The sequence below is a fragment of the Puma concolor genome, chromosome C1 (assembly GCF_028749965.1).
Source record: "Puma concolor isolate L17-30 chromosome C1, mPumCon1.1.hap2, whole genome shotgun sequence".
NCBI classification, from domain to species: domain Eukaryota; kingdom Metazoa; phylum Chordata; class Mammalia; order Carnivora; family Felidae; genus Puma; species Puma concolor.
Window position 1 is genome coordinate 12,625,726 of NC_141674.1, and position 12,436 is coordinate 12,638,161.

Sequence of the window (12,436 nt, forward strand, 5' to 3'; positions counted from 1 at the left end):
CCTCGGGGCTGGAGGCCCAGGGCATTTTACTTCCTGGGGTGGTGAGGAAATGCAAAAAGGGGCATCGTGGCTGCCCCCACCTCTGTCCCTTCTCCCCTCGCCTTCCCGGGTCACCCTGCTGGGAGAGGAGGAGGGTCCCTGGTCTCTCCTTAGCACCGCCCCTCCCTCCCTGGACCGTGGGCATCTCTCCACCCCTCGGAGCCTGGGTTCGTCCCCTCAGCAGGGCGACAGGTCTCCTGACCACAGGGCTGGTTGCGAGCCTCTGGGTACCTGGCACCGAGGGCAGGGGTGCCGCCTGCCCTTCCCCTCACGTCACAGTGACCCTCCCTCCCTGCCCCCGTGCCCACCCCAGTTCTCCAAGTCCATGGTGCTAGACGTCTACAGTGACTATGTGAACAACTTCACCAACGCCATGTCCATCATCAAGAAGGCCTGTCTCACCAAGCCTGCCTTCCTCGAGTTCCTCAAGGTGGGCCCCTCTCACGGGTTTCTCAGGAGGGAGAGGGCCCTGTGGCCCAGCTTCGGGTGTCACATCATCGCTGTGGCCTGGATGCCACCCCCCCTTTCCTTTGGGACATCCCCCGTCCTGGGGGGAGAGGATCGGTCCCTCTTGCCCCCCAAGAGGAGGGTGATGACGAGGTGGACAGATCCGTAAGCAGCCTGGGAATCTGGAGGTTTGTCAGGTGGAACAGGAGGCCAGCGGCCTGTCTCGGATGGGCGAGGTGATGGGCGGGTCCGTTGGGGGGGGACCTGGCCCTGTTGGGGCTGTGCTCCTCCGTCGGGCTTGGCTCGGGCTTGGCTCGGGTGGGGCTTCAGGTTGTGGCTGGGCCCTCGCCGCGGGAGGTCAGCGGACGGCTCCGCCCCTTCTCCAACAGCGTCGGCAGGTATGCAGCCCTGACCGTGTCACGCTCTACGGGCTGATGGTGAAGCCGATCCAGAGGTTCCCGCAGTTCATCCTCCTGCTTCAGGTACCGTGCGGGGTTCGGGCTGCCACGGACCTGCAGGGTGCGGGGGCAGGAGCCCAGGCGACCCGGAAGGGAGTGACAGCCTGTGGCCTCCCGGGGCCTGAGGGGTCCCGGCAGTGGGGAGTTGCTCAGTCAGCTGGCTTTGGCCACGTCAGGCTTCCAGAGGGAGCGCTGGTCCCCACGCAGGGCTCCCGGAGCTCGGAACCCCTCCCCTGATCACCCAGGGCCCTTAGTTGGGGTGAGCCGTCACTGCCGGGCTTGGAGGGGGGGGGGTCGCCAGGCCGAGGGCCGCCCCAGCACTTTCTTCTCTGTCCTCAGAGCTTCCAGCTGAAGGAGGGAGCTCTCATCTCAGGACACTGCTGATCAGTGAATTAGGGATTGATCCAGAGGTTTTTTTTTTTTTTCCGTTCATTAGCTATTTCTGGAGTCCTTACTCCATGTTCGATACCATCTGTCCTGGCCGAAAGCTGGGCACCTTCAGATTGGGTCTCTGCAGGAGGTGGGAGGGTGAGGCCTTGACCCCAGGCCAGGGGAGGAGGGTCTGCCGGCGTGCGGTTCTCATTCCCGGCTCTCTCGGGGTCCTGGCAGGACATGCTGAAGAACACCCCCAGGGGCCACCCGGACAGGCTGTCCCTGCAGCTTGCCCTCACGGAGCTGGAGACACTGGCCGAGAAGCTCAACGAGCAGAAGCGGCTGGCCGACCAGGTGGCCGAGATCCAACAGCTGACCAAGAGCGTCAGTGACCGCAGCAGCCTCAACAAGGTGAGTGCCAGGGTCCCCCCTCCCCCCCCCACCTGCGAGCCTTTACCTGTTCTGCAGCCTTTATCACCTGTCACTCTGCCTCCTCCCCTCGGCCACCCACTAGATGGCAGTGTTCTCCGAGGGAGGGATTCCTGGCTCCCCTCTGAGCCCCGCAGACCTAACCCCGAGGATTGGGGTCTTGACAGCCTCCTCCCCATTCATTACCATTCATGTTATTTTAGGATAAAAGCTGATTTTGTCCACCAGTGTCATTGCCAGGAAAGACACCAGAAATGAGAGTCTAGCATCGTGCTTGACACAAGTAGGCTCTGGAGTCAAGAGTCTGGGTTTGAATCCAGACTTCGCCAGTGGTGCTCACTGTGTGGCCTCAGGAGAATCACCCAACCTCTCTGAACCTCACTTGCTCCCTCTGAAATGAGGAGAACTCAGTGGGGCCTGACCCCAGGGCTGCCGTGAGGCAAACGGAGGCGTCGGCAAAGCAGCAGACCCAGAGTTCTTAATACAAGGTGGCTGTTGTCATTATTAGTGTTTTATTTATTTATTTATTTATTTATTTATTTATTATTTATTTATTTATATGTTTATTTATTTAATTTGAGAGAGGGGGAAGAGGGGCAGAGAGTGAGAGAGAGAGACAGAGAGAGGGAGAGGGAAAGAAAAAGAATCCCAAACAGGGACATCAGGCTTGATCCTATAACCCTGGAATAGACCTGAGCCAAAATCAAGAGTTGGACACTTAATCAATTGAGCCAGCCAGGCACTCCTAGTGTTATTATTAAAAAAAAATTTTTTTTAATGTTCATTTATTTTTGAGAGAGAGAGAGAGAGAGACAGAGTGCGAGCAGGAGAGGGGCAGGGAGAGAGGGAGACACAGAATCCGAAGCAGGCTCCAGGCTCCGAGCTGTCAGCACAGAGCCTGACCAGCTCTCGAACCCACGTATCGTGAGATCATGACCTGAGCCAAAGTGGGACACTCAACCGACTGAGCCACCCAGGCGCTCCGCCCCTGGTGTTATTTTTAAAGAAGAAAGATGAGAAATTCAGGCCATGGTTTGGGACTGTGACTCAGGAACATTCTAGTAAAAACAACAAAACAAAAAATCCCCCAAAACCTTGGAAAACTTTCAAATGAGTCTGTAGAGAACCTTGTTTTCTTTAAAAAATTTTTTTTTTTCAACGTTTATTTATTTTTGGGACAGAGAGAGACAGAGCATGAACGGGGGAGGGGCAGAGAGAGAGGGAGACACAGAACCGGAAGCAGGCTCCAGGCTCTGAGCCATCAGCCCAGAGCCCGACGCGGGGCTCGAACTCACGGACCGCGAGATCGTGACCGGAGCTGAAGTCGGACGCTTAACCGACTGCGCCACCCAGGCGCCCCGAGAACCTTGTTTTCAACATGAGAAGCCAGCACAAAAAACTGGAGTCCCCTAGAGTCACCTGTTGGTGCGCGTGACATGAGCAGCTCAAAGCCGCACCTAGATCTGGGAGGCCCTGCCCCCTGGGCCCCACCTTCCTTTCTCCCACTGGAGGGCAGAGGTTGGTGGGGATGGCTCAGAGTGGGGTGACCCCCATGTCAGGGGACATAGGCAAGGACAGTGGCTGTTCTTTGGGGCAGAGACATTGTATGAGGTCATCATAGGAGGTGTTCAGATCTTTTGGGGCAAGACTGGGAGCCTCCTGGCTCTTTGGGCCCTGAAAGCAGAAGTAAGGCTAGTGACTAAGGCCAGTGAGATTTCAGCCACACGGGGTGGAACTTTCTGAGAGCACAGGAATTCTTGCCAGATGGCCAACAGCCCTTTCCAGGCGGACTGCCCTTTACAGTATATGATACTAACTTACACCGTCGTCTTTGATCTTCACCATGAGCCTGGAAACCCGGGCGAGGTAGCCTGTGGGGTTCCTTGCAGTTCTAGGCATCAGAGGTCCCACCTCTTAAGACTCTCCCTCCTCAGGCCAAATTCAGGCCGTACACATGCTTTTAGGCCCACGTAGTATTTTCTTTTTTTTTTTCAACGTTTATTTTATTTTTGGGACAGAGAGAGACAGAGCATGAACGGGGGAGGGGCAGAGAGAGAGGGAGACACAGAATCGGAAACAGGCTCCAGGCTCTGAGCCATCAGCCCAGAGCCCGACGCGGGGCTCGAACTCACGGACCGCGAGCTCGTGACCTGGCTGAAGTCGGACACTTAACCGACTGCGCCACCCAGGCGCCCCCCCACGTAGTATTTTCAAGAAGGTGGAATCGGTTGCCATCATTCAAAAATGGAAGGATGTCCCAGAAAGTCCAGACTTGTAGGTCTTGAGGGGCTGGAAGAGCTGGCACATTGGCCCGCCTTCCTGCCAGGAAGGTCACCTGCGTAGTGGCTGCCCCCGCAGTCCCCAGTCTGTCCCCGCCTCCAGGCAGGCCTCCCTAACCTGCCCCACACCAGCTTTCTGTTTCAGGATGTCTCTTGAAAAACAGGCTTCAGGCCAGCGCTGGCACCTGCTGTGCACTTGGGAGGGGTCTTCTCCTGTCCCCTCCTTTGGCCCCCTTGTCTGTAACCAAGGGGTTTCTCTTGCTCGCACACCTGTGCACCTGTGGGGGGGGGGGTGCGAGGAGAGCTGGCTGGGCAGGAGGAAATCCCTCTCTTCGGCATCACTGTTCTCTTCAGCTCTGTCCCCGATGGGACCCAGGCAATAAGGGGCCAGGGTCACTGGCTGGAGGTCGGGAAGACCTGTTTGGTGTTGGACAAGGAACAGAAGGCTCTGAGCCTCAGTTTCTCTACCTGTCAAGTGGGGGCATTTTTGAGACGTGTGGGACGTGGTGGCGGTGTGGTGGCCACGCACTGCGCCTGCCTCGAGCTAGCCCCCTCCCCGCCCCCCCGCCCCACCTTGGACAATCTCAGCCAGTTCTGAGACCAGTCCGGTGATTTTCCTCTTGCCATCCATCCCCTGGGGAAAAGCGGAATTGAAACTGGGCGCGCCCCAAACGGAACCCTGCCGGCTATTTCAAAATGTGCCTGCTCAGGACCCTCCAGAGGGGGGTTTGTGCAACATCCGCTCTTCTTTCTTTTCATCTGCCTGAGGGGCAGGGGCGTGGTTTCCAGAAGCCCAGGGGACTTTCCTTCCAAGGTTCGGGTCGTGGCGCTCTTGGCAACCTTCTGGGGGGCCTGCTGTCCTCGGGCTTCCAGTCTTGTTTCCATGTGCTGGCGGCAGCTTGATGGAGGAGGTAGTGACACAGGGGAGCCCAGCCTTAGCCGTTACGCGGGGACTCCCGAGGGACCCCTGAGTCCCTTTTGTGTTACGAGCGGTGGGGCCTCCCCACTGTCGCACCCAGCGCTGCCCAGGCTGGGGATGGCTTCCTCCTTTGGGGACGGGGATGGCCTCAGGGGCTGCGGAGCCCGTGAAACAGGAAGTGGGAGACTTAGGGCCACGTGCAGTGCCCAACACGCAAAGGGCATTGGTGCCGTTCAGGCTTTGGCGTTGATCAGAAAACATGGTTCTGTGGAGAATGACAGGCTGTTCTCTCCGGGGGGGGGGGGGCGGGGAGGCTTTGGGTGATCTGCCCTTTCCCAGCAGGGGTGAGGAGGGAGGGGAGGATGACTCTTGTCATCGGAGTCATGGGTTTTGGGAATGAATTTTGCTGAATACTCTCCTTCTCTCTGGGAAAAAAAAAAAAAAAATCCTTGTCAGTAAAAAGATGTTTTCCCGGTGGGTCCCTGGGCAGGACGGTGGTCCCGGTGTGGGCAGGGGGTTCTTGGTGCCCAGCCTGAGATTGGCAAAGGCCTGCTGAGGTGCTTGAGGCTCGAAGGTCTCCAGCCTCCTCGGAGGGTCGCCTCATTGGACGACAAATCTGTGCCAACCCCCTCGTGAGGCAAGGCTGGTCCAGGCCATTCGGTTCAGGGTGCAGGGCTGAGACCTCTTCCGGGCTGGGAGTCTTCCCTGAGGGAGGCCACACCTCCTCACGGCGGGGGGGTGGGGGGGGTGGGGTGGGTGGGCTGCCAGGACCCGTCACTCCCGAGAAGGGGTGCTGGCTGTGGGCAAGGCGGGCGGTCAGAGAACCCAGCATGTGGTCCCCTGGCCTCCTCCCCGGTGCCCCCCGCGCCGGTCCCCTTCGTGCACAGCGAGGGGACCCTGGCCTCCTCCCCGGTGCCCCCCGCCCCGGTCCCCTTCGTGCACAGCGAGGGGACCCTGGCCCGCTGCTGCGTTGGCGTCCCTGTCGCAGCCGGTGTGTGTTGTGGGTGTTGACTTTGCTCTGTCCCCCTCCCGCAGCTACTGACCTCGGGTCAGCGGCAGCTGCTCCTATGTGAGACGCTGACAGAGACCGTGTACGGTGACCGTGGGCAGCTGATCAAGTCCAAGGAGCGTAGGGTGTTCCTACTCAATGACATGCTGGTCTGTGCCAACATCAACTTCAAGTAAGTGGGTCTGGGCCGTGGCCACTCTCTAGGGACCCCCTCCTGCTGTGTCCCAGTTCCCGGACCGGCCTCTCTGTGATGGGGTGCCCTCTGGGCTCGGCTTAGGTCTCAGACATTCCAGCTTCCTCTCCCAGCCCTCTCGGCCTGCTCTGTCCCCGGTCCCCGGAGCTGGGGAGCATATGGAGGGGTCATCTGGGCCAACCCCCGGCCTTTGGGCCAACAGCTGTCCATTTGTACGGACTGGTCTGTTCTGGAACTCTGCTGTTGGTAACTGAACAGCCTCCTGAGTTTCAGCCACGTTGCAATTCAAGAAATTCCCGCCCCCCCCCCCCCCCCCCGCTCGCTGCCCAGGGCATTGTCTCCCCTACAGAGCCTGGCTGCCTCGTTCTGAGTCAGAGGTGGTGGAAATGCCCAGAGCGGGGCTTCCAGACTGTGCCGGAAAGAATCAGAGCCCGGACAGGGTGAGGGCGATTGTGCCCCGTGGGTTGCGTTAGATCTCCAGAAATCTCTTATTAGGCTCGCACCGGGAGTTCGCACAAAGACCGAGACATTTGACTTCTCTGGAAAAGTTGAGGCTCCGGCATTCTGGGCCTACACTGCCCGGGCCACTGGGGCCTGGGGCTGGGCCACGTGGCCCCCTTCCTGGGGAGGAGTCCCCACCTGGCCCACTTTACTCACTTGTGTCCCCTGCTTGGCCCTGTACGTGTCAGGGATTGTGACGGAGTGAGCTCCAGCTGTGTGACCCGTCCAGCTGTGACTCTTATCCATTCAAGCAGGAGGCTCTTTGCTCTCAGTATTTTATTTTATTTTTTTTTTAATTTTTTTTTTTCAACGTTTATTTATTTTTGGGACAGAGAGAGACAGAACATGAACGGGGGAGGGGCAGAGAGAGAGGGAGACACAGAATCGGAAACAGGCTCCAGGCTCTGAGCCATTAGCCCAGAGCCCGACGCGGGGCTCGAACTCACGGACCGCGAGATCGTGACCTGGCTGAAGTCGGACGTTTAACCGACTGCGCCACCCAGGCACCCCCTCAGTATTTTATAACACTTTGACCAACATCAGGGCAACACCAGCATGGCAATGATCACTGAGGTCCAGAGGGAAATCGCCTGTACTCCAATGTGAATCCCGGCCCGACTCTCTTATTGCCCGCCCGCTGGAGCGCACGTGGGGTGGGGGACGCCTGAGGGGACTCACGTAGGCTCTGTACCTGGTGCAGGCACGGCCACGGAGCGGATTTGGGGACGGTCCCCATGCTTGGGGCTCACGCGCCCTGGAACGGGAGCAAGTGGGGCTGTCCTGGGACTCCCATCACCCTCCAGCCACCCATCCATCCATCCGTTAATCCATCAGATACTTCCTGGGTCCTTGCTTTATGCCAGTTCATGGGTCTGGAGGAGAGCGGACTTGGACAGAGAAGCTTCTGTTCTAGATCAGTGTGGGTGGTGCTTACGGCTGCCTCATCCATTCCCTCCCTCCCGCTCTCCCTCACTCACTCAAGCCCTGTGATTTTTAAGGCACCATAGCCGATGAACACCTGCTCTGCCCTCCTGTGGCTCAGGGACTAGCCTGGTATGAGCTGTGATGGGGATGCTGGTGGCCCACTGTGGCAGGGAGCGTGTGGGGGGGATTTGGCGTGAGTCACATGACCTCTCTGAGCGTCAGTGTCCTTGTCTGGAATAATACAAGCTTCCAGCAGGGCCGCTGTGGCAATCACGGGTGACTAGAGGCTGGTGCCCAGCTCAGGGAGAAGGCCCCCCTGTGATCCCCGATGCCCACACCCGGCCCCGCTGTCTCAGTCCCCTAGAAGTCACTCACTAACGGTAATGACCTTCCCTTCTGTCTTGTCTTTTTCCTCAGGCCTGCCAACCACAGGTAGGGGTTTGGGGGCTCGGGGCCTTGGGGCATGTGATTCTGGATCTGGGCTGGGGCCTGGGCACCCCGGTGCTTTGGCCTCATCGGCGGGTCCCTGCTCTGCCTCGCTTGGTTCTGGCCTGAGGTCTTACGCTTGTCGCGAGGTGCCTGGCTGAGCTGGTGTGCCCTGGGCTGGCCCTGGGCCTGGGGTGCCGCGGGCCCTGCAGGGCTTCCTCTGTGTCCTGGCAGGGGCCAGCTGGAGATCAGCAGCCTGGTGCCCCTGGGGCCCAAGTACGTGGTCAAGTGGAACACAGCACTGCCCCAGGTGCAGGTGGTGGAGGTGGGCCAGGATGGCAGCTCCTACGACAAGGACAACGTGCTCATCCAGCACGCTGGCACCAAGAAGGCCTCTGCCGCAGGCCAGGCCCAGAGTGAGTACCCGCCCCGCTGCTGCCCAGGCCTGGGGGCCCTGTCTGGGGACCCCAGAACGACGGCCACTCGGCCAAGAGGCCCTTGCTGGTTTGCACGCTGCATACCCACGACCCACCTGCGCATGTGCGTCCTGCAGGCACGTCCTGCTGCGCGAGGGATGGCTGCTGGTCCCCGCCCCTACCCCCTCCAGCACGTCTGTGCCCATTCGAGCACTCGTGCGCCGTGCCCGGCGGGACTTGTACCACTACCTGGCCACTGCCTGCCTCCTCCGGGACCTCGGCAGCTGTCCCTTCTCTTTGTGCCTCATTTTGCCACTCCGTGCGGGGAAGGGCCCAGGTGACACTCACTGAGGCCCCTACATCCTCAGGGACAGGCTCGGGGCCCAAGGAGATCGAGAACGCAGAGTGTGGCCGGCAGCCTCCCAGCCCCGCGCCCCCAGCCGTCTCCATGGTGGCTGCCGTCCCTCCCTGCACCTCTGTGCCCTTCCTGTCCGTCCTCCACCCACCCCCGGAGCTGGCTCTTGCGATGCAGATCCGATCTGTGTGTGTCCCCCTCTGCTCCCAACCCACCCGTGGCTTGTCATTGCTCTCAGGGTAAAGTCTCAGGTCCTCGTGGGCTCTGTGCACCCCTCCTTTGGGCTCCTGTCCACCCCGCCCTCCCTGGGCCAGCCACACCGGGCCTCTGGGTTCCTGAGGGGCAGAGACCCCTCCGGCCACAGGGCCTTCTCCCAGGCTCTGCCTGCAGAATCTTCTGCCGTTGTATTTTGGCCTAGTCTGCCCTTCTTCCTCTTAGCTCAGATAGCACCTCTGCAGAGAAGTCTTTTCTGATTCCCTTGGATGGGCAGGTCCCCTTGTCCCCTGCTCCCAGGGCCTGTTAATTTTTTTTTTTTAAATTTTTAAAATGTTTATTTGTTTTTGAGAGAGAGAGAGAGAGAGAGAGCGAGTGGGGAGGAACAGAGAGAGAGGGAGACAGAGTCCGAAGCGGGCTCCAGGCTCCGAGCTGTCAGCACAGAGCCTGACGTGGGGCTCGAACTCACAAACTGTGAGATGATGACCAGAGCCGACTGAGCCGCCCAGGCGCCCCTCTCGGGGCCCGGTTATATGGTCACCATCACTGGTGACGGTTCTGCTGCAGCCCTCGCCCCAGAGCCTGGTGTGCGATGGGGGTTAAGGGATGTTTGTCGAATGAGTGAAGGGGGCCTCGCTGCAGGGCGGGCAGAGAGGAACTGTGCCTGAGGCACCTTCCACAGGCAGGAGGCTGGTCGGCCAGACTCTGTCCCGCGCCTGACCCCAGAGGTGGCCTCACTGGGCTGCCAGCAATTCTGGAAACTTTGAGGGAGCGATGGCATCATGCGCTCTTGCCCTAGGAGGGCTGGGCTGCAGAGTCACGCCTGCTCCCAGATTTGTGCCTCTTCCCCTGGGTTTTGTGAGCAGGAAGGCTGTTTCGCGGTTCACAGAAGCCCCCGGCGAGGGGCTCATCGGCCCCATTTGTCTTCCTCTGAGGTGCCTTTACCCCAGCTTGACTCCGCCTTACCGCTACCGCTCTGGGGCCCCCCCCTTCGGTGACTTGTCCGTGGCCACATTTCTCAAACTAGAGTCATCCACGGCCAGACTCCCTGAAAGAGGGGGAAAAAAAAAAGAATTCTTGCTGAAGCCTCATCGGCCTCGACTGATTTTTTTTTATTACGTTGCTATTCAAATAGGTGCACATACAAGGCTAGCTCTAATAAGCTCCTTATGCTCGTATGTCCCTTGAACAACCATAAAGCCAAAACGAAATCACAAATGGAATAAAAATGAAGCCTCAAAACAGTGAAATTCAAATTAACAGCGTGAACGTGATGAATGATGTTGTTTTGCCGGAACCAAATCGCTCACGCCGTGGGCGTGGCCCTCTTCTGGGCCAGGTTCTTTTGGGTTTGTCCACACCTGCGCGCACCCCAGGGCATGTGGACGGTGACCCGCACTCCCCACCGGCTCACCCGTCCGGGCCGCTGGCGAGTCTGTTCTTGCCTCTCTTTTGGTGTGAGTGCGTTACCTCCCTCCCCTGCACACCTCGCTTCTGCTCCGTCCCTGCCTGACCACTCACTACCAGAGTCCACAGGAGCCCTGACCCCACGCAGCAAAATGCGGCTTGAAAGTCACGGTATCCGGGTGACTCAGGATGTGCATCTGGTCTTTTTTTTTTTTTTTTAATTTGTAAAAAATGTGTTTATTTATTGATTTTGAGAGAGAGTGGGAGAGAGAGAGAGCGAGCGAGCAGGCCCCATGCTGTCAGCGCAGAGCCTGATGCGGGGCTCACCCGCGAACCGTGAGATAGTGACCTGCGCCGAAAGCAAGAGCCGGGCGCTTAACCGACTGAGCCACCCAGGCGCCCCGTGGATGTGCATCTGTTTTCTTTTTTTTTTTTTTTAACGTTTATTTATTTTTGAGACAGGGAGAGACAGAGCATGAACAGGGGAGGGTCAGAGAGAGGCAGACACAGAATCTGAAACAGGCTCCCGGCTCTGAGCCATCAGCCCAGAGCCCGACGCGGGGCTCGAACTCACGGACCGCGAGATCGTGACCTGAGCCGAAGTCGGCCGCTTAACTGACTGAGCCACCCAGGCGCCCCATGGATGTGCATCTGTTTTCTAGATAGTCCTCTAAACCCCCAGATAAGCCCTCCCCTGGGATTCCATAAGACCTCAGCTTGAGGAACCATGGCCTAGAGGCTACAGCCCACATTCCCTGTCTCCGCATTCAAGGATTTCCCCACGTGGCCCCAGTACTTACCACGTGTGTGTGATCACCAGAGGTCTGGACACCCTCACCGTCCCCGCGCCCTGATGTCTTTCTCCCTAGTGCCTTCCATCATTGTTCTTAATTGCTGTTAATTGGCTGCTGCCCCTGTCCCCCGTCACTTGGTTCATAAGCTCCACGAGAGCAGGGACCCTATCTGTCTGCTTTGCAGCTACGTCACCAACACCTGCAAGAGAATCTGGCACCCAGTAGGTCCCTGGCACATCTTTGAACAACTTGCCTTTTCTGGGTTTCCTCCAGCCACAGTGCCTTTGTACGTGCCGTTCTCCTTTCTGGCTGTGCCCGTCGCATCCCCAGCCCCGTGAAGGTTCCTCACCGCTTGCAGGCACAGTTGGGTCTCGATCTTCTGGCCTCCTGTGACCCTTTGAGTGTGGCCCAGACCCTAGGTGCTAAACCACCTGTGGTGACACTTGTCCCCCTAGTAGACTAGGGGCTCCACCGGGGCAAGAGCCTGGTAATGCTTCCTTCTGTGTCTCTAGCGCCATATCTCCGGGGCGACAGGTCTTCTCCTGTGCGGTGAGTGGACGCTTGGGTCCTTGTTGGCACCTTCTCCACCCCTGAAGTTGAGTTGGGTCTCTTCTCCGTCCAGATAAGGTGTATTTCGGCCCCCCGCGCCTCTTCCAGGAGCTGCAGGATCTGCAGAAGGACCTGGCTGTTGTAGAGCAGATAACCTTCCTCATCAGCACGCTGCACGGCACCTACCAGGTACGCAGCACTGGCCCGGCTTCGTTGGGCTCTGGGCAGCGCCCAGACTCAGCAGGCAAAGTGGGAGAGGGCTCCTGTCTTAGCCCAGGCCCCAGGCATGCTCCTGGCTTCCGAATTCCCACAGTCAGCACGAGTGGCCAAAGCTCCCCGTGGCTCCCTGGAGGTCTGGTGTGCGGCCTCTGGTTTGGGTGGAGGTTCTGATTCGGATTGAGTGGGGGCTGGCTGCGTGGTGACGTTTTTCTTCTCTGCACGATGACTAGTCCATCTAGCAGCCCCTTCCTGGACCTCAGCCCGGGCTGGAGAAGAAGCCGGCTGGGAGGTCATGTCCCTCTCAAAGGAGGGGTGCCAGGTGGGGTCTGAACCCCGGGCTGGGGGAGCTTACTCGGGGTCTGCAGCGGGGAGCCGGTCACCCGCTATGGCTGAGCGGGTGGCCCCTGTCGAGCTCTCGGACCTCCCGGCTCCTGTCCCTCTGGGCACCCTGAATGCTGCAGGGTCCTGTGTGGCTTTTGGGGAGCCG

At 59.1% G+C, this 12,436-nt stretch overlaps 1 protein-coding gene across 12 annotated transcripts in view; it reads left to right on the plus strand.

Annotated features, from left to right (window-relative positions):
- The window catches only part of ARHGEF10L (Rho guanine nucleotide exchange factor 10 like), a 160,412-nt gene that overhangs the window by 92,695 nt on the left and 55,281 nt on the right, over positions 1–12,436 (plus strand). For 9 of the 12 annotated variants that reach the window (XM_086715822.1, XM_086715821.1, XM_086715826.1 and 6 more), the window contains 7 exons: positions 353–469; positions 876–968; positions 1,554–1,727; positions 5,979–6,124; positions 7,988–8,002; positions 8,231–8,412; positions 11,804–11,919. In XM_086715822.1, the coding sequence (XP_086571948.1) occupies positions 353–469; positions 876–968; positions 1,554–1,727; positions 5,979–6,124; positions 7,988–8,002; positions 8,231–8,412; positions 11,804–11,919 (843 nt within the window). The remainder of the gene's footprint in view (positions 1–352; positions 470–875; positions 969–1,553; positions 1,728–5,978; positions 6,125–7,987; positions 8,003–8,230; positions 8,413–11,803; positions 11,920–12,436) is intronic. The other 3 variants (XM_086715825.1, XM_086715827.1, XM_086715832.1) reach the window with 1 other exon arrangement.